This window comes from Gigantopelta aegis, chromosome 15, assembly GCF_016097555.1.
Source record: "Gigantopelta aegis isolate Gae_Host chromosome 15, Gae_host_genome, whole genome shotgun sequence".
In the NCBI taxonomy this organism is placed as follows: Eukaryota; Metazoa; Mollusca; class Gastropoda; order Neomphalida; family Peltospiridae; genus Gigantopelta; species Gigantopelta aegis.
Window position 1 is genome coordinate 8,893,701 of NC_054713.1, and position 27,103 is coordinate 8,920,803.

At 40.0% G+C, this 27,103-nt stretch overlaps 1 protein-coding gene across 3 annotated transcripts; it reads left to right on the forward strand.

Annotated features, from left to right (window-relative positions):
- Position 1: 1 nt before the first annotated feature.
- On the forward strand, positions 2 to 19,822 carry LOC121390569 (phosphatidylinositol N-acetylglucosaminyltransferase subunit P-like). Of its 3 annotated transcripts, none has more exons than XM_041522417.1 (5): positions 2 to 20; positions 8,188 to 8,284; positions 10,412 to 10,484; positions 16,045 to 16,163; positions 19,669 to 19,822. In XM_041522417.1, the coding sequence occupies exons 2-5, from the start codon at positions 8,203 to 8,205 to the stop codon at positions 19,779 to 19,781; spliced, it is 387 nt and encodes a 128-aa protein (XP_041378351.1). In that variant the 5' UTR covers positions 2 to 20; positions 8,188 to 8,202; the 3' UTR covers positions 19,782 to 19,822. The 3 variants fall into 3 exon arrangements, with proteins under 3 accessions (XP_041378351.1, XP_041378350.1, XP_041378349.1); XM_041522416.1 differs by lacking the exon at positions 2 to 20 and adding an exon at positions 3,803 to 3,846; XM_041522415.1 differs by lacking the exon at positions 2 to 20 and adding an exon at positions 4,190 to 4,323.
- The last annotated feature ends 7,281 nt before the right edge of the window (positions 19,823 to 27,103 follow it).

Genomic DNA, 27,103 nt, shown 5'->3' on the forward strand with positions numbered 1-27,103 from the left:
TGGAAGGATCTCAAACAGAAGTAAACTTTGACTGAATACTTCTTTTGTTTTGTACCGTATATATCCTGGACCTATCGAATTCCGTCCTATTAACAGGAACTCGCTACTGCATATGTTCAATCCAACAACCGGATAAATTTAACGACATCATTGTTTACCATGTCCAATACAATCTAAAATAATAATAATGTTTTTGTAATTACTTACCTTTGTTGTCAACGAATGTAATATTCCTATCAGGAAGTGAACATTTGTAATTTTTGTAACACCATCAAAATCCGTCCTATGTGAACGTCACAAACGCGGGTTGTATGGAAGATCTCATCCTTCATAAAATTGAGGCAAGAAGAACACAGTGGATTGCCAACGAAGCAAATGTAAATGAATTATGAATATATCTACACGTTTTTAATGAACATTGGTTGTCGATCAGCACCACTGTGTTCGAGATTAAAAAGTTCCCCTTGCTTTGTTGTTCTTTAAAGTTTGTTTTAGATTTGATTTTTTTAGATGCTTTGTAAACGGTCATGCCACTTTTAACGGCTTTTCAAGTAGTCAAATTTTTTTCATGAATATAGGAAAATGTGTGCTAACAACTTTTATAGGTGGCTGAAAAAAAGAAGAAAAATCGACTAATGTTGTTTCTCAATAACAATTGTTGATCTGACACAAACAACCGTCCATACCTCCCCCCCCCCCCCCCCCCCCCCATAAAAGTGTCAGTCATGTGACTTAACTAAATGTAGACACAACTAATGTACACGACAGTAATTATCGATCTCTCAAGTCTAGTCTCTTCGTTTATACAGGTTTTAATCTATTATAACCTTTGGATATGGTTTCTGTATGCAACAACAGAATTATCGCTACTGTAAAAGGGACAAACACACTTTAGAAACTTTTTACACCCTCATTTTCTATTTTGATCGATCGAGGCTTGGTTAGTTGATACATATGCAATAGAATTAAAGTCCGTGCTTGCGCAGTGTGATTAGAAAGAGTGCGGAAGTGAAATGGGACATAATTCGATGGGCGACGGAATTCGATAGTTTAGGGATATACTCTGTCAAAAAGGAAACGCATAGGCGAAATATTCATGGAATTATCTCTTTAATACAAAGTGGCATAATTTCGTTATTTATGATCGTATCACATTCAAATTTTACATGAGTATGTGACAATGTTCTTGCTATGGACTGACGGCAGTGGAGGCGTTTTCGTCACCAAACAGCGTCGCACGAGGGCTGTGACGGAACATGCTCTTAATTTTGTTTTCGCCTGTAGCGATATTAATTGTTTTAGAGGGCCGTGTGCAGTTCCAATATGCACTTAAGCCCAGGTGGGCACTTTGTTACGTAATACCTCCGCGCGACCGTGGTCGAGCTTTGCCTAGTACACACCCAGCCCAGGTGCGGAGGCCATGTGGCCAGTAGTTACGTAATACCTCCGCGAGTGCGGTTTTTACGACCGTGAATTTGGCGACTAGGCGTCAGCAAGTCTGACCATCTAAGGAAAATTGTCGTCTTGGTCTCTGTGGAAATATCACTTGTAGGTATTCGGTGCCGCGATGTACCCCCAGGCGATACTGGGTTTTTATAATAAATAGCTAGGGTTTTAGAGATATCAGGGAGAAACATATTGGAAGGCTTCCAGGGAACGCGTCCGTTTGGACTTGGTAAATATTATTTCTGCTCTGTTGTATAACCTTGATGTGATTGATGTGACTTTAAATATTTTAATACTGTATTATACCAATATTATTTAGACGGTGCTGCCGGTAATCTGACGCAGTAAACTGTAGGCTCACTGTTCTAATATATATATAAAGCTTAACCAGTCATCCTAGAGGACCTAGTTAAACTGTAGGTTATTGTCTTTATTGTGATAGGTACCAGTATTAATTCTGTATTACAAGGTTACTGAATGAGTAGTTAAGAATTAACCAGTTAGGAATAGAGTTGTAATTCCTTTATTAATTAAGTTCCCCTGGAAGCGTTTCTCAATTATCACACGTGTGGGTGTTGTGTCATGGTGAAATGATTAGAATATTGTATAAATTAGACACCTAGTGATTAACTAATTAAGTGATCAGTTCTGGGTTGTTACTATTTGTTGTTGTTAATTAACTACTGCGGCAGTACATTTGTCCGCGTAGATTAATACAGATTCCAAAGTGTATTGTGTTTTTGTTGTGTTTTCTAGTGAACTAAACGTGCTATATTATATATACCTTATATAAGATCGTATCTCTGATATACCTAGAACCGAGCCACGCGGGTATAACTGCCCGTTACAGAGAGATCTAATAGATATACAGTTAGGAGAGATATTTGGATAATCGTGTTTTATTCAGTTACGGGTATTATAGGATCCCCGTGACAAGGGCCCTGAAATCAGTACCTTGTGTGGCCACCAGCAGCAGAAATCACTGCGAGACATCTCCTTGGCATAGACTGAATGAGTCTCTGAATCAGGGCACGTGGAATCCTAGCCCATTCTTCCTGCAGTGCATGTGACAGTTGCGGAAGACTCTGAGGCTCCGGGTCACGCTGGCGTACACGTCTGTTCAGTTCGTCCCACAGATGTTCAATGGGGTTGAGATCTGGCGATCTTGATGGCCATGACAGCACATTAATGTTCTCATTCTGTAGGAATTGTTACACGTGCCATATGCAGCCTGGCATTGTCCTTCTGAAAGAGTTCTCTTTGTCGATCCAAAATGGGAAGCATGTGACGGCGAAGAATTTCATCCCAGTAGCGTACAGCTGTCGGGTTGCCTTGTACGAACACAAGTTCACTTCTGCCGGTGTATGAGATGGCTCCTTACATCATGACACTCCTTCCACCGAATCTGTCAACTTGGGCGACGCAGTTGTTGGCAAAACTTTAATTTCGGCGTCTGTAAACACGTCGCTGTAGAAGGAAACGTGACTCGTCGTTGAACCATACTCGCCGCCAGTTTCTCAAGTTCCACCCCTGTACATTCGTGCACCAGCGAACACGTAAATGTCGATGCTGACGTCGCATGGTTGAAACTGCTGCTAACTGTCCCAGAGACGTGAAATGGTGCTCTGATGGATGTTCATGTGGCGTGCGACTGCTGACTGCTATTCGCCTAACTGGAGGCGGCCTATTGCAATGTTTCGATTCGGCATGTTTAGTCTTGGCATCTTGTAACTCGTCTACGTCGAAATGGAAATGAGGCATCATTGCGAGCATTGCAGCTTTAAATACTCATCACTACCCCAATCTTTTCCCCGAGTTTCACGTGCATTCGACAAAATCTGACCATTTCACGCCGATTTCCTGCAATTGTCGCACAACGTGCCACAACGTGTGTTAAATTTGTTTTAGGGTGCATTTGGGCATGCTTTCCCATTCCAAGAACATTAACAAACATTGTCATTCAGCAACATTGTACAAAAAACCACGATATTTTGTAAAATCAAACACTTTTCTTCTTTCTTTATCACCTATGCGTTTCTTTTTTGACAGAGTATATATCGTTCGCGGATGTACAGTTTGGCCAAGACAATTCGTCAGAAAAACAAAAACCACGTTGGATCCAGTTATTAGGCCCGTAACCTAGGCGTCGCTTTCGTGAAAACCGATTGTAAACACACACACACACCACACACACCACACACCACACACACACAGACACACACACACACACACAGACAGACAGACACACACACGCCGTAAATATCGTTCGCCAGTCTAAACCACCTGGAAAGGTCACAGGGCCCACTGGCTTTAAAATTCTAACTGCATTTGTAGCCAGTATTTACGAAATGAAACTAGAGAAGACCAAATGGAACAATTCAAGTGTATCTTTCTCTACAGGTAACAAGACGAAGAGCACGGTACGATCGTGCAGTGAGAATTCTCTGACCTAGATACAATATGTCATGTCTCAAGCGTGACACGCGTTTCACGGAACCTTCCTTGCACATTAGAAACAGTTTTGATTACATAGCGCGCGCGGTTGATAAATCTAAGAATCTTTTAAAATGTTAAAATTAGTTTACCCCAAAACTGGTCACGTTAACACGTATTATATGTTCTCTAGAATGACCCAACAACATGTTTCCTAAATTGCTCTTGACCACAGAACATACCTTTACATGCATTCAATCGAATTGTCGAGACAGAGTTACTTCCCCTCGTGTCATAATTTGGGTTGTATAATTTTACTATGGCGTCATTTTGTTACTAAGTATATATTTCTTGTCAGTAGTTTGAAACAGACGTACAGGCGGCGTCCTGAATGTATTTCCAGAAGAGCTTATAGCGGCCATCTGCCTTGCCTGTTCAAAATAAGTGAGCGACAGAGTGAATTTGTTTTTGTTTTTAAATTCCTCCAGTATTGGGATCCAGTTTTAGTTATGGCGTTTGTGTTGTGTTGGGGGTGGGGGCTCTTTTTTCTTATGTTTTTTTGTTGTTGTTTTGTAATGGACTTAAAAATCAGGCCAATTTTTTCTTTTCAAAGTCAATATTAACTGCAAAGAAAAACAAAATTGTAAAAGGGGGTTTGTCTGCGACCTCAACCTGACCCTAATCTTAAAACTTCCCCTGGCCTAGCCTAATCATTTTATCTATAACCCTAACCCTAACTTTAACCCTAATTCTAACCATAATGTGTGAAGTGAGTTCAGCCACTTGTAGCCTTGATATGTACTTAAGTATGTAGAACTTTTAACAAAAAAGTAAAAAAAACATTTTTACCTAAAATAAAAAAGCCCGCAAAAACATGGCTGAAAACAAAGCGAGTCAAGCTGTGTTATATATTTCAGCACTTATTCAGATTATGGGGTGAGACAGCTCAGTGGTAAACTTAAGTGCTCGCTTAATGCTCGGTCAGTCTGGGATCGATCCCATTGGTGTACCTATTGGGCTATTTCTCGTTCCAGCCAGTGCACCACGACTGGTATATATCAAAGGCTGTGGTATGTACTACCCTGTCTGTGGGATAGTGCATATAAAAGATCCCTTGCTGCTAAATCAGAAAGAGTAACCCATGAAGTGGCAACAGCGGATTTCCTTCCTCCATATCTGTGTGGTCCTTGATCATATGTCGGACGCCATATAACCGTAAATAAAATGTGTTGAGTGCGTCGTTTCCTTCCTTCCTTATTCAGATTACAGCAAATAACATTTAAAAAAAACCCAACTCACACTCCTACATCATATATTGCACACCGGCCTCGGTGGTGTTGTGGTTAGGCCATCGGTCAACAGGCTGGTAGGTACTGGGTTCAGATCCCAATCGAGGCATGGGATTTTTAATCCAGATACTGACTCCAAACCCTGAGTGAGTGCTCCGCAAGGCTCAATGGGTAGGTGTAAATCACTTGCACCGATCAGTGATCCATAACTGGTTCAACAAAGGCCATGATTTGTGCTATCCTGCTTGTGGGTAGTGCAAATAAAAGATCCCTTGCTGCCAATCGGAAAGAGTAGCCCATGAAGTGGCGACAGAGGGTTTCCTCTCAAAATCTGTGTGGTCCTTAACCATATGTCTGACGCCATATAACCGTAAATAAAATGTGTTGAGTGCGTCGTTAAATAAAACATTTCTTTCTTTCATATATTACATACACACAAAAGAAAATATCACAAAAAACCATGAACAATAAATCCAGATGTCTGTAGGTGTATATATATTTGATAAACACTTGGTTGTATTACACTGTAATTTACAGCAAATGATATAAATTTATCTTTCTTTGTTGATAAGGTTACAGGAAAAAACATTTAATTAAAAAAAAACCCACACACAGACATCATATATTACATATACACAGAAAGAAATATCCCACAAAAGGCTGAAAACAATTAGTCTAGAGCTCGGTACTATATATATATAAAACACTTGATTGTATTACAACAAATGACATTTATCTTTCTCTGTTGAAAAGATTATGAAAAATGACATAATTTATCTTTTGTCTGTTGATGAGATCCGAGTTTTATCTGCATGCTTTCTATTTCAGACGGGGTGGGGGTGGATGTAGCTCACTGGTACAGCGCTCGCCTGATGCGTGATCGATCTAGGATCAATTCCCATCAGTGGGCCCATTGGGCTATTTCTCGTTCCAGCTAGTGCTCCACAACTGGTGTAACAGGCCGTGGTAACGGGCAACGGGCAACTATATTTACGTGCCCCTATCCACAGAGGTTCAGGCACGCCCACTACGGAATTAGCCTCTGACTTCGCCAGTGACTGACTCCGGAGCAGGGGGGGGGGGGGGGGGGTAAGTTTGAGGTGGGCGGAATTTGGAAAAAAGCCATTTAGTAAGCGCGGACCGAATAGCAGACACTTCATAAACTTGAAGTAACACCGAGTGGGAGCCGTGTTCTGATTGGCTGAATTTCGATTCCTCGGTGAAGCCTGTTTTTTACCTAAGTCTACAAAGAGTACTGCATACCGAAACATGTCTGGACTCTAAATTTTTAGCCAAAAATAGTTAAGAATGCTCGGCCGAAAAGTTTTTAAGGTGATTTTGAGCAATTGAACGGGCGCCAAAATAAAATGCGTTAGACTACTTATAAAAAAATAGACATAAGAATTTTGAACTGTTTCCAAAACGTTTAAAGTCTAACTAGCCCATAAAAAGAGGTTGATACCTGTCCTAGGAAAGGTTGGCGCAGCAGGACTCATGGAGAGTTGATGGTCGGTTCAGGTTTTAAGTGGGGAAGGTTGTCCTGTAGCAGGTCGAGATTTCTTTTGAGTGCTCCCTTGTAGATTCCCCGGAGTACGATCTTAAGGATGCGGTGAATCGTAGAGTTGGGCATCTCTCGGGTCAGGTGACCTTGCCTGTAGAGACCGTCCTGTTGAGCAATCACAATTAGGTCTTTGCTGTATTCGCCCATGCCATATTGCATTTGGTATTTTCCTTGTCCCGTGGGTAGATGACGCCAGTAATCATCTGACCAACATTGCGACATCAGGAGTGAGGTGTCAGAGAAGTCTCCAATGACCGCACCCCGGTACTTGGCTGGTAGCTGGTTGCAGACGAGCGACCACTTAGAGGAGTCTGACGGTTCCAGTTCCGGTTCAAGCGCCGACGAAACCTTTCTCCTCTTAAGTTCAGGTCGCCTGGTCGCTGCAGAAACAACAACAGTCGGAGGTGCTGGTGGACTGGCAGGGGGCTCAGTGATAATCACGTGTCCTGTGTCCATATCCACCGGTGGGTCGACAGGAGGAATCGCCACTGTCAGTTGAGCTGACAGCTTAGACTCCCCCTGGTCCGCTCCTGGCGAGTGTTCGGGTCGAGTCACGGCGGGCTGTTGTACAGAATGATCCGCCCCCGGTGGTTTAGCCACCGGGTTTGGGTCACCCTGAGTCGCTCCTGCTGGTCTCGTCCGCTGTTTCGAAACAGGAGGGACTGCCCCTGGTGGTTGAGCCGCCAAGTTAGGTCCCCCCTGAGACGTCTTCGGTCGCCGCCTCCTTGGTCTTCCATACGCTGTGGGTGAAGTAGCTCCGTAACATAGTGTTACCGTAGCGTTGTCCCCGTTGTGTTCGATGCGGTATTTGGCTAATGAGCCAAATTCACGCAGTACAGCTCCCAGGGTGGGGGGGAGAAAAATCACCACCTTCTCACAGAACAACTTCATTGTTCGAAAGTCAGCTTGGGTATGTACTATCCTGACTGGGATGGTGCATATAAAAGATCCCTTGTTGCTAAATCGAAAAGAGTAGCCCATGAAGTGGCGACAGCAGGTTTCCTCTATCAATATCTGTGTGGTCCTTAACCATATGTCTGACATCATATAACCATAAATAAAATGTGTTGAGTGCATTGTTAAGGCATACTGTCACAGACCACGTACTGACCTCTTAAATGGCCTAACAAAGTATTACCTAAACAAATATAAATTTGATTTGTCCCTAAATGTACTTTATTCAACCATTTATGTAACCACCATACTCCACTTACTAATGATATTTTGTAAAAATAATTGAATTATGGCAATGGTCCATAATTCAAAAGCTAATATTGCCAAGAGGGTTGACATGGATTTCACTCCATCATGGTTCAGTTATGGTGGTGCGATAGCTAGATTTGTTTTCCAAAAATTAATGTAATTATCATTTATTATCAATTTTTAGAGAAATAAGGTTCTTAAATCTGTGACAGTATGCCTTTAAATAAACCATTTCCTTCCTTCCTTCTATTTAAGAGTGAAGCAGAACCAATGACTGAACATTCTCCATCTCCGACCCCCGAGCGAGCTGTCAATGGGTTTGTTCTCTACTTGATGTCCATTGTGGCTCTAGGTACAATATTTGCAAATGTTGGTTAATGTTAAAGTTTGTTTTGTTTAACGACACCACTAGAGCACGGGGCGAGACGTAGCCCAGTGATAAAGTGTTCGCTTGATGCGTGTTCTATTTAGGATCGATCCCTGCTGGTGGACCCGTTGGGCTATTTCTCGTTCCAGCCAGTGCTCCACAACTGGTGTAACAAAGGTCGTGGTATGTACTATCCAGTCTGTGGGATGGTGCATATATTAGATTCCTTGCTGCTAATCGAAAAGAGTATAGCCCATGAAGTGGCGACAGCGGGTTTCCTCTCTCTATATCTATGTGGTCTTTAACCATATGTCTGACGCCATATAACCGTAAATAAAATGTGTTGAGTGAGTCGTTTCCTTTCTTCCTTCCACTAGAGTACATGGATTTATTAATCATTGGCTATTGGATGTCAAACTTTTGGTAATTTTTACTTATAGTCTTAGAGAGAAAACCTGCTACAGTTTGTTTTTAGTAGTAGCTAAGGATCTTCTATATGCACCATCCCACAGACAGGATAGCATATCCGACAACCTTTGATATACCAGTCTAGGTACGATATTTGGAAATGTTGGGTGAGAGACCTTTGTAGATTCCATATAAAGTTTGAGGCCGACTGAATATGCATGGTGGTGATTTTGTCTTTACATAGAAAATGAGAGAAAAAAAGCCTACAGTTGCTTAGAAAAATCAGGGGCAGATTATGGGGGGTTTCCCACCCCACCCCCCAACCCGGCTAAAAAAAACACCCAAAAACCACCGCGAAGATCTAAATTGATATCCACGTAAAAAATTTAACTTCAAATTATAAACATTTACATATTGTTTTGGAAGCTCCACCCCCCACCCCCCCCCCACCCCCCATTACCTAAAGCATAATCCGCCCCTAAAAATGACTACAACCCCTGAAACCCTTTCTCTGACACGCATCTGATTTTACAAGGGGGCGGGATCTAGCTCCTGTGGGTTGAATGCTCGCTAACGTTAGGTGTTTGCATCACAGGATCGAACCACCTCTATGGATCCATTCAACTGATTGCGTTTTTCTCAATGCAACCAGTGCACTACAACTGATCAAAGGCTGTGATATGTGCATTCCTGTCTTTGGGAAAGTGCATATAAAAGATCTCTTGCTCCATTAGGAAAAAATTGGTGGGTTTCGTCTGATGACTACGAGTCGGAATTACCAAATGTTTGACATCCAATAGTCGATGATTAATTAATCAATGTGCTCTAGTTTTGTCGTTATTTTTTTTTTTTTTTTACTGATTTCACAAGAAAAATTAATAAATACCTTTTGGGTCAGCAAGCAGCTTTGAGTTTGAGATTGTCCCTTTAATTAGATACCACATAAGCATGGACATAAATTATAAATGAAAAAAAAAATTAAGATTGATTTGTTTAACGAAATCACTAGAGTACATTAAAATATTAATCATTAGCTATTCAGTGTATTGGAAGTCAAACATTTGGTCATTTTGACATCAAGTCTTAGAGAGGAAACCTGCTACATTTTTCCATTAGTAGCAAGGGATCTTTTAAATGCACCATCCCACAGCCAGGACAGCACATACCACAGCCTTTGATAAACCAGTTGTGGTGTACAGGCTGGAACGAGAAATAGCCCAAAGGGCCCAGCGATGAGGATCAATTGTAGACCGATCAGGCGAGCATTTAACTACTGGACTACGTCCTGCCCCATATTATAAATAAAACCATATACTGCATGAGGGGCGGGATGTATAGCCCAGTGGTAAAGCGCTCGCTTGACGCACAGTCGGTTTAGGATCGATCCCCATCGGTGGCCCCATTTGGCTATCTCCCGTTCCAGCCAGTGATTGACAACTGGTGAAACAAAGGCTGTGGTATATATTATCCTGTCTGTGGGATGGTGTATATAAAATATCCCTTGCTGCTAATCGAAAAGAGTAGCCCATGAAGTGACGACAGTGGGTTTCCTTTCTATATATCTGTGTGGTCCGTAACCATATGTCTGACACCATATAACCGTAAATAAAATGTATTGAGTGTGTCGTTAAATAAAAAAATGTCTTCCATACTGCATGACATTTTGTGTGTAAATGTACATGTATATGGGTTGATTATTTTCAGGTCTGTACGTAGTGTGGGCATATGTTCCTGACAGCTGGCTTCATGCTCTCGGATTAACTTACTGGCCACAAAAGTAAGTACAGTTTATGATTACTACAAAGCTATAACAGGGGTGTGGTTTTGGGGGATGGGGTATCTGCTTTTTAAGAAGGCAGGGCTTGAAATAGCAGGCTGCCTAGAAAAAACAGTCCATTTTTAAACATAGTAGGTAAAATAGAAATTCACTCACTAACACCACCAAAAAAGGGAGACACACACTGAGAGTGAGAGAGATACACACAGAGAGGGAGAAAGAGAGCGAGATACACATACACAGAGAGAGAAGGAGAGAGACACACACACAGAAAGAGGGAGAGACAGACAGAGAGAGAGACACACAAACAGAGAGAGAGACACACAGACAGAGAGAGACAAAAAGAGTGACAGAACGAGATAGAGAGAGATGGATGTATGTGTTTTTTACATGTAGAGGGAGAAAGAGAGCGAGATACACATAACCAGAGAGAGACACACACACACAGAAAGAGAGGGAGAGAGACACAGAGAGAGAGAGACACACACACAGACAGAGAGAGACAAAAAGAGACAGAACGAGATAGAGAGAGATGGATCTATGTGTTTTTTACATGTAGAGGGAGAAAGAGAGCGAGATACACATAACCAGAGAGAGAGGGAGAGAGACACACACACAGAAAGAGACAGACAAACAGACAGACAGAGAGAGAGAGAGAGAGAGAGACACACAGACAGAGAGAGAGACACACACAGACAGAGAGAGACAAAAAGAGAGACAGAACGAGATAGAGAGAGATGGATGTATGTGTTTTTTACATGTAGAGGGAGAAAGAGAGCGAGATACACATAACCAGAGAGAGACGGAGAGAGACACACACACAGAAAGAGGGAGAGACAGACAGAGAGAGAGAGACACACAAACAGAGAGAGAGACACACAGACAGAGAGAGACAAAAAGAGTGACAGAACGAGATAGAGAGAGATGGATGTATGTGTTTTTTACATGTAGAGGGAGAAAGAGAGCGAGATACACATAACCAGAGAGAGAGGGAGAGAGACACACACACAGAAAGAGACAGACAGACAGACAGAGAGAGAGAGACACACAAACAGAGAGAGAGACACACAGACAGAGAGAGACAAAAAGAGTGACAGAACGAGATAGAGAGAGATGGATGTATGTGTTTTTTACATGTAGAGGGAGAAAGAGAGTGAGATGCACATAACCAGAGAGAGAGGGAGAGAGACACACACACACAGAAAGAGACAGACAGACAGAGAGAGAGAGAGAGACACACACAGACAGAGAGAGAGACACACAGACAGAGAGAGACAAAAAGAGAGACAGAACGAGATAGAGAGAGATGGATGTATGTGTTTTTTACATGTAGAGGGAGAAAGAGAGCGAGATACACATAACCAGAGAGAGACGGAGAGAGACACACACACAGAAAGAGGGAGAGACAGACAGAGAGAGAGAGACACACAAACAGAGAGAGAGACACACAGACAGAGAGAGACAAAAAGAGTGACAGAACGAGATAGAGAGAGATGGATGTATGTGTTTTTTACATGTAGAGGGAGAAAGAGAGCGAGATACACATAACCAGAGAGAGACACACACACACAGAAAGAGAGGGAGAGAGACACAGAGAGAGAGAGACACACACACAGACAGAGAGAGACAAAAAGAGACAGAACGAGATAGAGAGAGATGGATCTATGTGTTTTTTACATGTAGAGGGAGAAAGAGAGCGAGATACACATAACCAGAGAGAGAGGGAGAGAGACACACACACACAGAAAGAGACAGACAAACAGACAGAGAGAGAGAGACACACAGACAGAGAGAGAGACACACACAGACAGAGAGAGACAAAAAGAGAGACAGAACGAGATAGAGAGAGATGGATGTATGTGTTTTTTACATGTAGAGGGAGAAAGAGAGCGAGATACACATAACCAGAGAGAGACGGAGAGAGACACACACACAGAAAGAGGGAGAGACAGACAGAGAGAGAGAGACACACAAACAGAGAGAGAGAGACACAGACAGAGAGAGACAAAAAGAGACAGAACGAGATAGAGAGAGATGGATGTATGTGTTTTTTACATGTAGAGGGAGAAAGAGAGCGAGATACACATAACCAGAGAGAGACACACACACACAGAAAGAGAGGGAGAGAGACACAGAGAGAGAGAGACACACACACAGACAGAGAGAGACAAAAAGAGACAGAACGAGATAGAGAGAGATGGATCTATGTGTTTTTTACATGTAGAGGGAGAAAGAGAGTGAGATACACATAACCAGAGAGAGAGGGAGAGAGACACACACACAGAAAGAGACAGACAGACAGACAGAGAGAGAGAGACACACAGACAGAGAGAGAGACACACACAGACAGAGAGAGACAAAAAGAGAGACAGAATGAGATGGAGAGAGATGGATGTATGTGTTTTTACATGTAGAGGGAGAAAGAGAGCGAGATACACATAACCAGAGAGAGACACACAGACACAGAAAGAGACAGACAGACAGACAGAGAGAGAGAGACACACAGACAGAGAGAGAGACACACACAGACAGAGAGAGACAAAAAGAGAGACAGAACGAGATAGAGAGAGATGGATGTATGTGTTTTTACATGTAGAGGGAGAAAGAGAGTGAGATACACATAACCAGAGAGAGAGGGAGAGAGACACACACACAGAAAGAGACAGACAGACAGAGAGAGAGAGACACACAGACAGAGAGAGAGACACACACAGACAGAGAGAGACAAAAAGAGAGACAGAACGAGATAGAGAGAGATGGATGTATGTGTTTTTTACATGTAGAGGGAGAAAGAGAGCGAGATACACATAACCAGAGAGAGAGGGAGAGAGACACACACACAGAAAGAGACAGACAGACAGACAGAGAGAGAGACACACACAGACAGAGAGAGAGACACACACAGACAGAGAGAGACAAAAAGAGAGACAGAACGAGATAGAGAGAGATGGATGTATGTGTTTTTTACATGTAGAGGGAGAAAGAGAGCGAGATACACATAACCAGAGAGAGACACACACACACAGAAAGAGAGGGAGAGAGACACAGAGAGAGAGAGACACACACACAGACAGAGAGAGACAAAAAGAAACAGAACGAGATAGAGAGAGATGGATGTATGTGTTTTTTACATGTAGAGGGAGAAAGAGAGCGAGATACACATAACCAGAGAGAGACACACACACACAGAAAGAGAGGGAGAGACAGAGAGAGAGAGACACACACACAGACAGAGAGAGACAAAAAGAGACAGAACGAGATAGAGAGAGATGGATGTATGTGTTTTTACATGTAGAGGGAGAAAGAGAGCGAGATACACATAACCAGAGAGAGAGGGAGAGAGACACACACACAGAAAGAGACAGACAGACAGACAGAGAGAGAGACACACACAGACAGAGAGAGACAAAAAGAGAGACAGAACGAGATAGAGAGAGATGGATGTATGTGTTTTTTACATATAGCTTGTGATTCTTCTATTTTTTAATTCCATAATGCTCTAAACGACACTTCAGAGGTCATAATTTTTCACACACTATCCCAAACCCTTTCCTCATGTCATCTTACTTCAGCCAGCCAAACTCTTCATTTCCAGGCCATATTGTTTTCTTAACAGAACATATTTCTTTTAAAAAACATAACAGCAGGCTATATTTTAACTCTTACTGTGAGGCCTGCAAGGTCATTGCATCAACTTCTTTCTCATTAAATATAGTAACCTGATGCCCGTGGCTAAAAGTACTGTCGGAAATAGAATAAAAAATATTTTCGTCAATTATTTCTTTCATATTAAACTGACAAATAAATATTTTGTAAATACCTATTTAATGATACTCTACCTAATTTAGCATTTACTTGTTTGGGCTCTCATTGATGTACAGGGTGGTGTTTACTCTTGAAATTAAAATAAAGATGTCGGTAAACAGGAGATTTGTAACCTTTATTGGAACAGACTATAACACAATTTACTTGTTTGGGCTCTCATTGATGTACAAGGTGGTGTTTACTCTTGTAATTAAACTAAAGATGTCGGTAAACAGGAGATTTGTAACCTTTATTGGAACAGACTATCACACAATTTACTTGTTTGGGCTCTCATTGATGTACAAGGTGGTGTTTACTCTTGAAATTAAACTAAAGATGTCGGTAAACAGGAGATTTGTAACCTTTATTGGAACAGACTATCACACAATTTACTTGTTTGGGCTCTCATTGATGTACAAGGTGTTTACTCTTGAAATTAAACTAAAGATGTCGGTAAACAGGAGATTTGTAACCTTTATTGGAACAGACTATCACACAATTTACTTGTTTGGGCTCTCATTGATGTACAAGGTGGTGTTTACTCTTGAAATTAAAATAAAAATGTAGGTAAACAGGAGATTTGTAACCTTTATTGGAACAGACTATCACACAATTTACTTGTTTGGGCTCTCATTGATGTACAAGGTGTTTACTCTTGAAATTAAACTAAAGATGTCGGTAAACAGGAGATTTGTAACCTTTATTGGAACAGACTATCACACAATTTACTTGTTTGGGCTCTCATTGATGTACAAGGTGGTGTTTACTCTTGAAATTAAAATAAAAATGTAGGTAAACAGGAGATTTGTAACCTTTATTGGAACAGACTATCACACAATTTCATTTACCCTTAAACAAACTTTTAATTTAAAACTTTAAGATAACTGATTATTTTGAATCGCAGCATATATTATTAATTTTGACCAGCATATTTAGTAAATATGAATTCAATATAAATACAGTAGAAATTTACACAATCTTGCAACCACTTAAAGGTGCTATATCAGAAGTTATATGTGAGCATCTGTTTGTGATAAATATTCTCCAATAAAAATGTATTTTCTACTAGTAGATAAAATCATTTCCTATAATCATTTATGGGCATATAGTTAAAGGTGTAGTCTTTAAATGTTAAAGCAAAATTTAATAAAAACATGATTTGCAATAGCTGTCATTATGCAGCTTATGAGATAGCACCTTTAATACCAGAAAATAGATCACAAACTCAAAATGGTTCTTGACAGTTTTGCTCAAAAGTTACTTATAAATGTATACAAATATTTTTTTTGGAGAGGAATAGGGGTAAACCATGATCAGAAACAGTCCCTCACATATTGTAATGGCAATGAAATTGACATAATATATGTTATAGTCTGTTCCAATAAAGTGCACAAATCACCTGTTTACCAACATATTTCTTTTAATTTCAAGAGTAAACACCACCTTGTACATCAATGAGAGCAAAAACAAGTAAATGCTAAATTAGGTAGACTATAATTAAATAGATATTTACAAAATATTTACTTGACGAAAATCATTTTAATTCTATTTCCGACAGCACTATAGTATTTTTCACCGTTGGGCAAGTCAATATTTTCTCCGGCCAAGCTGGACGGCTGGTAAATAAAATTATTAACCATGCACTAATTTATTTTTGGACCTACAGCTCAAATAGCTGAGGTGTGTGCTTGAACCTTAATTGGATACAAGCTCAAAAATAAATTGAAATAAATGAATGATTGGTGGGGTTTTTCAGATACTGGGCCATTGCCATCCCGGTCTACCTCTGTCTGGTGTTCTTGCTAGGATATCCATTGTACATGGGGCTCACCCTGATGAATACTCCACCCCTGACGTCCACAAATACAATAACAGGTAAAGTTGAAACTAAATGTTTAAATTGTTTAAACGACAACACTAAAGCACATTGGGGGGGGGAGGAAGTAGCTCAGTGGTACAGTGCTCGCCTGATGCGCCATCGATCTAGGATCGATTCCCGTCGGTGGGCCCATTGGGCTATTTCTCGTTCCAGCCAGTGGTCCACAACTAAAGCACATTGAGAGGCGGGATGTAGCCCAGTGGTACAGCACTCGTTTGATGCGTGATCGATCTAAAATCGATTCCCATCGGTGAATCCATAGGGCTATTTCTCGTACCAGCCAGTGCTCCACAACTGGTGTAACAAAGGTTGTGATATGTACTACCCTGTCTGTGGGATGGCGCATATAAAAGATCCCTTGTTGTTAATCAGAAAGAGTAGCCAATGAAGTGGTGACAGTGGGCTTCTTCTCTCAGTATCTGTGTGGTCCTTAACCATATGTTCGACGCCATATACATGAAACCGTAAATAAAATGTGTTGAGTGCATTGTTAAATAAAACATTTCCTTTCTTAAAGCACATTGATTTATCAGTCATCGGCTCTTGTATGTCAAATCTTTCGTAATCTTGACATATATATCAGGCATGCAGACAAATGACATACTGGTAACAACTGTAACTGAAAGAAGATATTGTTCTAATTGGGAATTTTCTTTTATGATTTTTTTTTTTTTTTTTTAAAAACCACAAGTTTGTTTTTGGCAATAAAACAGCAATTTTTTAACATTACTTGTACATGTACCATGGCGTATCAAAAAAACCCTGAACACTCAAAAAATGGTTGCTTTTATAGGGGGACAAGAGTACACAATGCACAAGATTTTCATATGCAATACTGTGTTGTTGCAATAAATACCCAAGTTATGCTTTTTACTGAAAACTCATTTTATTCCATTTTTGTTCTGATTTGAACAAAATATTCTTTCACTTACAGTTGTTATCAATATGTCACTTGTCCTCATGCTTAAAAGGACATTCCTCAATTTGCTGCATTGTAAGATTTTTCTGACTAATAAAATATTTCTACAATTAAACTTACAAATTAAATATATTTTCTTGTTTAGAATATCAGTGTGTGTATATTCAATGTGTTTCTGATTGTCTTAATATTTGTAAGAAGCCCAAACTGGATTTTGTCTTCAAATAATTTTGTACATACGAAAAATTTATATTTTAGGAAATAAAATGAAATTTAACCTAGTACAAATATTAGAACGATTAGAAACACGTTTAGTATACAGCCAGTAATATTTTATGCAGAAAAATATATTTGATATGTAATTATAGTTGTCAAAAAGTCTCTGTTAGTCGACAACATCTTAAAAATTGCAGCAAACTCAGGAATGTCCCTTTAGTATATATGATTTGACATTTCTAAAAGAGATTATTCAGTGAAATACCCATTGCGTTATTTATGCCTCTCAGTATAGTTTTAGAGAGGAAACCCGCTACTTTTTGTCCATTAGCAGCAGGAATCTTTTCTATGCATCATCACACAGACAGGATAGCACATACCACAGACTTTGGTAATTCTTAGAGAGGAAACCCGCTTCATTTTTCCAGTAGTAATAGTAGCAAGAGATCTTTTATATGCAGCATCCCACAAACAGGATAGCACATACCACAGCCTTTGATGTACCAGTGTGGTTCACTGGCTGGAATAAGAAATAGCTCAGTGGGCGCACCAACGGGGTTCGATCCTAAACCGACCGTGATTCAGATGAGTGCTGTACCCAACAGGTAATATGATAGCACTTATATCAATTATATCTGTTTGTAATACAGACTATACTAATTTGATAGGTGTGGCTTACTGATTAAAACTAATGAAATTTGAACGACTTGGTAACACTAGTAGTGTTATCTCCATATTAAAATCTACAACAGAATATCACTATCTGTAGCACCATCATTTTGGCTACGTACAAAATAAATATTCAATTCAATTCTTTATTAACCTTGAACAATTCTTTTTTAACCTTGAACATTTATCCCAGTCAGTTGAGCACTCACCTGATGTGCTTGCATAGCAGGATCGAACCACCTCGGTAGATCCATTCAAGTGATTGTTTTTTCTCATTCCAATCAGTGCACCAAAATTGGTCAAAGGCTGTGGTATGTGCTTTCCTGTCTGTGGGGAAAGTGGATATAAAAGATCACTTGCTGCGTTAAGAAAAATGTAGCAGATTTCCTTCAATGACTACGAGTCAGACTTACCAAATGTTTGACATCCAGTAGCCGATGGTTGATTAATCAATGTGCTCTAGTGGTGTCGTTAAACAAAACAATCATCTGACAATTTACAGCCACATTATGGAAAGTGTTTTACGGGCTTCTAGAATGTTTATAACATCCATGATTAAAAATTCACTACTTTACTGTAGAGTTAATAACATTTTACTAAATAATAGTAATAATCAGATATGTCACCTAAAGAGGGAGATAGAGCTTAAAAACACTAACATTGGGGGATTGGGGTGGGGTCGGGATATTCATATTTACAAAATAGACTTAACTGCAACATTTGATAAAAAAAAGTTCACTAGCTATTGGGCATGGCAACAGTAGTTACTTACTAGCCCAACATTGAATATCACTAGCCATAGGAATGGGGCTACCATAATCTAGAATCCCTGTGTTACATACAGTACACTGCTTCTGACTTTCATTTATAAAATAACATGTTAAAATCACTAAGTTATATCTGGTTGTCATGTATACTCAAAGGCAAAAGTTATTGTGACATGGAGTAATACATTTGTGAATGTATTTATGGATGTAAACCAGAGAAAAGGTGCATGAAACAGCTCAAAGAAATGCAACCAAGCAGTTGTTGCAGTGATTGCATGCTTTGTGCAAGAAGCATGGAATATTCGGGAGACATGCTGTCCAGTGTTCACTCTAAACGGCCAGACATTCAGTCGCAAATCATTGCCACTCTGTGCAGCCTTCAGAAGTCCAGAAGTCAGAAAAACACCATTAGTGAACTGTTTGATGCAATTTCGTCATGCCACGCCTCAGTGAAAATGACAGATGGTGAGTCATAGGGATGCTTGAATCTGGGACTTCGCAGCGTGACGTCACACTTCAATTCAACATCCACAGAAACTAGATCCGCCTCTGAGTGATATTTTGAACTCTATTTAGGACTGTGTGAAGCTTCAAATCTTGTGCTTTTTTCCCTTAAATTCAAATGTCATTAATAAACATATGCCAGGGCGGGATGTACAGTGTACCACGACTGGTATATCAAAAAGTCTGTGGGATGGTGCATATAAAAGAACCCCTGCTGCTAATCGAAAAGAGTAGCCCATGAAGTGGTGACAGTGGATTTCTTCTCCCCATATCTGTGTGGTCCTTAACCATGTGTCTCCGACGCCATATAACCGTAAATAAAATGTGTTGAGTGCGTCGTTAAATAAAACATTTCTTTCTTTCTTTCTTTCTTTTTAATAAACATATTTGAGTGATTAAATTGTCATATTTTCTTGTCTCTTTCAGATGACTTTTCACGGGAAGTGAAACAGGACATTCCAAAAAACGCAATTCCGCCTATTGGTGACATGTCTATCTCGGACGTAAACAGATTAATGTATTTAAACAATCCTGGCTGAATGCGTTAGATTTCTATATAAATAAATTGATGTTTTATTCATTAAAATGACTGTTTTTTTAAAATGGTGGTTTCATGTTTTTTTAGATAAACATGATAAATTACTATTTCAAAACAGAAATATACTGATGAACAAAAGAAACACAGACACATAGACACACGCACGCACGCATACACAGACACACGCACAGACACGTATACAGACGCACGCATACACAGACGCGCACACACACACACACATATATATGCATGTGTGTGTGTGTGTGTGTGTGTGTGTGTGTGTATATATATATATATATATGTATATATATATATATTTGTGCTAACCTGAGACCTTTTTTCCATGTATTTCCATCATTCTACCCTCAAAATTAAGTTAGTTGTAACCCATGTAAAAATACATAGTGATTCGTTTGCATTTCTATATAGCTGGTCGTAATGCTAATATGAATAAATGTTATCCAGATTCGGGCATTTTCGTTTAATTCGGGCAAAAGCCAGCCTGCCCCCAACAAGGCTATATGAACGTCTTCATACGCGTACGGGCTCCAATTTGTATTATTTATTTATTTTTATTTTTATTTTATTTTTTATTTTATTTTTTTATTTTTTTATTTTTTTGGGGGGGGGGGGGGGGGGGGGGGGGCAGGCCAATTTTTGCCCGAATTAAACAAGTGCCCGAATCTGGATTACAACGTTTATTCATATTAGCATTACTGCCAAACGGCTATATACATGTAGGGTTGCAAACGAATCGCCACGCATTTTTACATGGATTACAATTAATACTGTGTGTAAGTAAAGTGAAAATACATGCTGAAAAGTGTTCAGCTCATTTCGCCCAAATTACTCTATCCTTTTTGCCCGAATTTGAAGATTCCCCCCCCCCCCCCCCCCCCCCCCCCCCCCCTTTCTCGTACGCTTATGAGCGCCTACCCCTTAGATTTTATATACACATAATATCAGCAAAAGTCCGAGAAGCAACGATTACATAGTATGAAAGGAAATGGAAACATAATTGCAACCCGCGGTGCTGGGACCAGCCGAACAAGTCGTAGCGGAATCCATACCTGCAAGAACGAAAGGAAAGGAAGGGAAGAACGAAGGAAATTGTTTCTTTAACGACGCACTCAACACATTTTATTTACTGTTATATGGCATCGGACATATAATTAAGAACCACACAGATATCGAGGGAAGAAATCCGCTGTCGCCACTTCATAGGCTACTCTTTTTCGATTAGCAGCAAGGGATCTTTTATATGTACCATCCCGTAGACAGGATAGCACATACCACGGCCTTTGATGTACCAGTTGTTGTGCACTGGCTGGGGCGAGAAATAGCCCCCTCCCCCCCGAGGTACAGCGTTCGATCGGTGTGGGATCGATCCCCGTCGGTCGGCCCATTTGGCTATTTCTCGTTCCAGCCAGTACACCACGACTGGTATATCAAAGGCTGTGGTATGTACTACCCTGTCTGTGGGATGGTGCATATGAAAGATCTCTTGCTGCTAATCGGAAAGTGTAGCCCATGAAGTGGCGATAGCGGGTTTCCTCTCTCAATATCTGGGTGGTCCTTAACCATATGTCTGACGCGTATATAAGCATAAATAAAATGTGTTGAGTGCGTCGCTAAATAAAATGTCTTTCTTTCTCCCCCCCCCAAAAAAAAAAAAAAAGAAGAGGAAAGGGATGTTTGTTTAACGACACTGCAGCATATATATCAACTACGGCTTTTTGGTTTCAAACGTATTGCTTGTTTGATACTTGGTCGAGAAGGAAAGTTAAAGTTAAAAACTTGTTTTGTGTAATGACACCATAAGAGCATATTGATTTATTAATCATCGGCCATTGGATGTCGAACATTTGGTAATTTTGACAAAATCTTAGATAAGAAACCAGCTACCTTTTGTCCATTAGTAGCAAGAGATCTTTTAAATGCACCATCCCACAGACAAGATAGCACATACCTTTGATATACCAGTCATGGTGCACTTGTTGGGACGGTAGAAAATTCCAATCGGAGATTGGGTCCACAGAGGTGATTCGATCCTTCAACCCAAGCTCATCGGTTATGAGATGGCGGAGAGTAACTGACGGACAGACTGGCTTTGAAAGGTTTTTTTTGGGGCTTTGATGGCTAATGAATATCAATATTCGTTTTACATGAAATATATTCATGCATATACATGCATTTATTATATAACATTTAGTGAAACATCTTAAAATATCAATGAAATAAAAGTGTTATCAGTCACTCAGTGAAGATAACACATTCTAAAATGTGTTATCGTCACTGTAGAAAGTGTTATCTTCACTGTAAGAAAGCCGGAACTAGTTTGCTGCTGGCATTTTAAAAATAAAGGTAAATTGCCAAATGTTATATAATAAATAGAAAATTTCATGTTATTTTTTTTGTTGGTCAAGTATGATTATCATCATCGCGTGAAATTTGCAGTCATATCACACTCGTCGTGCAAGCGCGACTCGTGAGATATGATTGCAAACTTCACTCATATTTGAAAAAACAACAACATGAAATACCCTCTATGTATTTAGATACTATACTTCAGTTCCTACCAGACGGGTGGAGGTGGCCGGTATCGAACTACCATCAACCTGCTCCAAGCAAATTTTAATTTTAATTTTTTTGTTAAATGACCAGACCCTAATGTCGGGACAACCTCCACGTACAATGTCCTGCGCACTGACTCACCTGCCCGTCTTTTTTCTATTAACAAAAATAAAATTATTTTTATGTCACCATATCTGTATTGACTACTGGCACGTGTGTGTGTGTGTGTGTGTGTGTGTGTGTGTGTGTGTGTGGATGTGTGTGTGTGTGTGTGTGTGTGTGTGTGTGTGTGTGTGTGTATCTTGCATAGTGAAAGAAATACATTTTTTTAGCATTTAGCATATCAAATGACTAAATATAAATCAGTCTAATTACAAATGTCTCATCTACAAATGACAAGAGCTCCATGTTCAGCCAGCAAACGTTTCGTTAACGTTCGCCAACTATTTGATTGGTTCCCGACATGGCCATTTTTTTGGTTTACTGTGAAGCGCATAAACCAGTCTAGCGGACGTTTTTCTGTTCTGTCTGTTCGTTTCTTTTATTTTTAGATCGTGTAAAGGGGGGGGGGGGGGGGGGGGGGGGACTTGTGTGTGTATGTGTATGTGTGTGTGTTCGAGTGTGTGTGTGTGTGTGTGTGTGTGTGTGTGTGTGTGTGTGTGTGTGTGTGTGTGTCGAACAAAATATGAAAGAACCAAAAAATCGGAACACATGCATTAGCGTAATAAACGACGATGGCACCCCCACCTCCACCCCATCCCCCACTCCACCACCAGTGCTGGAGCAGATCTATTCATTCGGGTTTGTTCCAGGCGCGGATCCAGAATTTTTGCAGAGGATATACATACATTTACGTAAATGAAAGTTATATGTTAATGGTGTTTGCACTTTAAATTAAGTGAGAAAAAAACACAACTTTTTCAAAACCACCTTGACTTCTTGGATCCGCGTCTATTTTCTTCATTTCTTTACTGAAAAATCAAAATGCGATAATAAAGTCCAATAATAATAATAATAATAGGGCATAATAATAATAATAATAATAACAACAACAAAAATAATAATTTCATTTAATTTTTTGTTCGTGCTTTTTTTTTTTATCCATTTAAGGTTCAATCACGCTGTCCTTGGCACACACCTCAACTATCTGGGCTTTCTGACCAGAACAGTCGGTTAGTGGTTAGTTAATAGTGTGTGGTTAGTGAGAGTCAGAGAGAAGTCAATGTAGTGATACCCAGCTAAACAAAACGTGTTTTTAAACTGAAAAGATAATAAGTTTTCGTTGGGAAGGGTGTGTATTTTTATGGGAGGGGGGGGGGTTAGGGGTCCAGACGAACAATCTCTCTCCTCTTCTCCCCCCCCCCCCCCCAGCACGGTCTTCCAATAACTGTGGCCGTAGTTATACATATATGTTTTTAAAAAGTACTAATGCTAGTCTCAGACTACCAACTGCCAGCACAGAGTTGGCCAACTTTTTGTCTGTCATGACTTCTACGACTGTCCAGTTGCTAGTCCGAACGCCCTTACAACTCGATTCTCGTCGTATACGACTCCTACGACCGATTAGTTGTTAATCTGAGCGCACCTGTCGTAAGTCGGTAAGTCGCGACCGTCGAGTTGGCCAACTCTGTCGTGACAGTTGACAGTCTCACACTGGCATATCTCACCCCCACTACCAGCCACACACAAGAAAAATAGTTACGGCACTAATGGATAAATGAATAAATCATGACGTTGATTTCGCACTCTTAATATATGGAAATTTTGCCGACCTGACATTTTACATTTACTAAACTGAAATTAAAAACCAATATAAATCAGATTAGTTCAGGCATACGGTTCCTCATTTGAATAGATTGTAAGGCGTAGGGCATTATAGATCTTCGGTAGTATATTTAAAGCTCTCCTTTTGTTGTTTTGCATAACTGTTTTTACAGCTATTTTATATCTTTCTTCTTTTTTTCCCCTTTTTTCTTCCCTTGTTAAATTTATACGTTTACGTTTGTGATATGTTCTGAATTTCACAGTCTTTTTTCTTTTCCTTTTTTGTGTTTTGTTTTTATTCTTTTTGCATGTTGGGGTTTTTGGAGGGTATGTGTGTGTGTGTGTGTGTGTGTGTGTGTGTGTGTGGTGGGGGTAATATGTTTTTTTTAGTATTGTTTTTAAGTAAATGTCCCATATTACTTTATATGTGGGTTTTCTTTTTTTGGGGGGAGGTGGGGGGGGGGGAGGGGGGGTGAGGATGAGGATGATGTCGATGATGGTAATCTGATGATGATGATCTGCATATGAATTATCTTTCATTTCATTTTTCATTTCAAGTTATTTTCGTGCTTATATCCAATTAAGGGTCAAGCACGCTGTCATGGGTACACACATCAGCTATCTGGGATGTCTGTCCAGGACAGTGGTTTAGTTGTTAGTGGTTAGTATTTTCTATTTTCTGTCTGTTTGGATTTTCTATTTTCGGGGGAAGGAAGCGAAGACATAATACTAAGAAGGGCTGGGAGTTAGCTCAGTCGGTTGAGTGCTCGCTTGAGGTGCTTGCGTCACAGGATGGAACCCCCTCAGTGGACCCAATCAACTGATTGGTTTTTTCTCGTTCTAACCAGTGCACCACCACTGGACAAAGGTCGTGGTGTGTGCTTTCCTGTCTGTGGGGAAATGCATATAAAAGATCTCTTGTATAACGCTGATAAGCTGTAAAAACTAATAAAGTAATAAAGAATTTGAATTTGTTGACTTTCTGCATTAGGAAAAATGTAGCGGGTTTCCCCTGATGACTACGAGTCAGAATAACCATGTTTGACATCCAATAGCCAATGATTAATTAATCAGTGTGCTCTAATGGTGTCGTTAAACAAAACAAACTTTCTTTCTTTTTCTTTAATACTCAGAACATCTCTTGTATATTAGTAGGCCTATAACTTTGTGATGTTCTCAAGTAGCTTAGTGCAAAACAATGTTTACGGGTATTTTAAGACAGATTGTGTCATTCGGTTGTTTTTACATAATTTGTGTATGCTGAATCCATATATGGTGGACAACATTCTGAAATGGAAGGTTTTTTTTGTGTGTGTGTTTTTTTTTTTTTTTAATGACACCACTAGAGGACATTGATTATTAATCATCCGCTATTGGATGTCATTCTCAAATGTTTTTAATACAGGAAAGCCAAAACAAAATGGCCTCTAAAATAGATGGGACAGTACATACCAATGTAACAAGGTGACTAATCTTTGCTTCTAAACTTGTTTTAGTATCAGTAGGCCAAATCATGCACTGCAGGTTCCGTGTATCGCGGGCTCGGGTGATACCGAGATAGCTCAACCGACAGCAAGCGTGGAGCACGGACCTGTCAAGTAGTCCCATACCGAAATGGAAATACTACGGCTTCACCATCCATCTCATCAGCATCCATGTTTGTAAGTGGCAGGCCATCGGTCTACAGGCTGGTAGGTACTGGGTTCGGATTCCAGTCGAGGCATGGGATTTTTAATCCAGATACCGACTCCAAACCCTGAGTGAGTGCTCCGCAAGGCTCAATGGGTAGGTGTAAACCACTTGCACCGACCAGTGATCCATAACTGGTTCAACAAAGGCCATGGTTTGTGCTATCCTGCCTGTGGGAAACGCAAATAAAAGATCCCTTGCTGCCTGTCGTAAAAGAGTAGCCTATGTGGCGACAGCGGGTTTCCTCTAAAAAAATCTGTGTGGTCCTTAACCATATGTCTGACGCCATATAACCGTAAATAAAATGTGTTGAGTGCGTCGTTAAATAAAACACTTTTTTTTTTTTTTTCCATGTTTGTAATGTCCAAAAATACAACAAAAATAATCTTTGTTTCTGTGTTAAATGTTTGTGGCGTTTTTAGAAGAAAAAACAAATCAATAGGCCAAATTACTGTCGTGGGTAATGTTCAAAATGTTTTGGGCAGGACGGGGGGGGGGGGGGGGGGGGGGAATCTTGTCCTTCTTTTTTTTTTTATATATATATCTCCAGTAATAGCATAGAAATGTCAGGGTTTAATTTGTATAGTGTTTAATTCCCTGTATTTTGTATGTCATACGCTCAGGTAATATTCTAGAGGTTATAATATGTTATACGGCTACAGGTCTCTGACCGTCCATATTAAATAATAATACTGTATATCGAGACCAACGCGCTAAAAATAGAACAGGAAATGCATAACGGAAACCCTAATAGTTTGATATTTCGAGAATACAAAATCTAAAATGGCAATGTCCAATTCTCCAATTTCTGATGCGCCTAGCGCTAAGAAGGCAAAGAGATACACACAGCAAAGTGTATCGTCTTTTTTTCACAAATCAACAAGGTAAGTTGCTGTCAAGTCTTGAAAAATTACCATTTGCATTAATGTTGACACAATCGATGTCACGGACACGATGTGTTCAGTTGAATAATAAAATTAATGCTGATTGTATATTGTCTAATCATCTTAATAGACCCTACTACTACTGTCCCTACTATTATAAAATAATATAAAAGTGGTGGGGTTTTTTGTTGTTGTAATGAGGTGAGTTAATATAGCTGTATTCCTACAGAATCGTTTCCAGAAACAAAATGCGTGCACATAAGTTGCAGCAAGGCATGCGTTGTCAAAGCTGCGTTCACCGACACGTGTTCACGAACGCTAAGGGACTGTCTAAAAATGTCATCACTTCTCCTTAAAGGAATAACCCTCTAATACTTTTCAACACCCTCTGCCCCATCCAAACTAATTTAGT

Excerpts from the sequence above, each read along its gene's own strand:
- LOC121390569 (XM_041522417.1), top strand. The coding sequence starts at position 8,203 with ATGACTGAACATTCTCCATCTCCGACCCCCGAGCGAGCTGTCAATGGG. Across the intron at positions 8,285-10,411 it reads GATGTCCATTGTGGCTCTAG|GTCTGTACGTAGTGTGGGCA; the intron begins GTACAATATTTG and ends GATTATTTTCAG. Across the intron at positions 10,485-16,044 it reads TTAACTTACTGGCCACAAAA|ATACTGGGCCATTGCCATCC; the intron begins GTAAGTACAGTT and ends GGGGTTTTTCAG.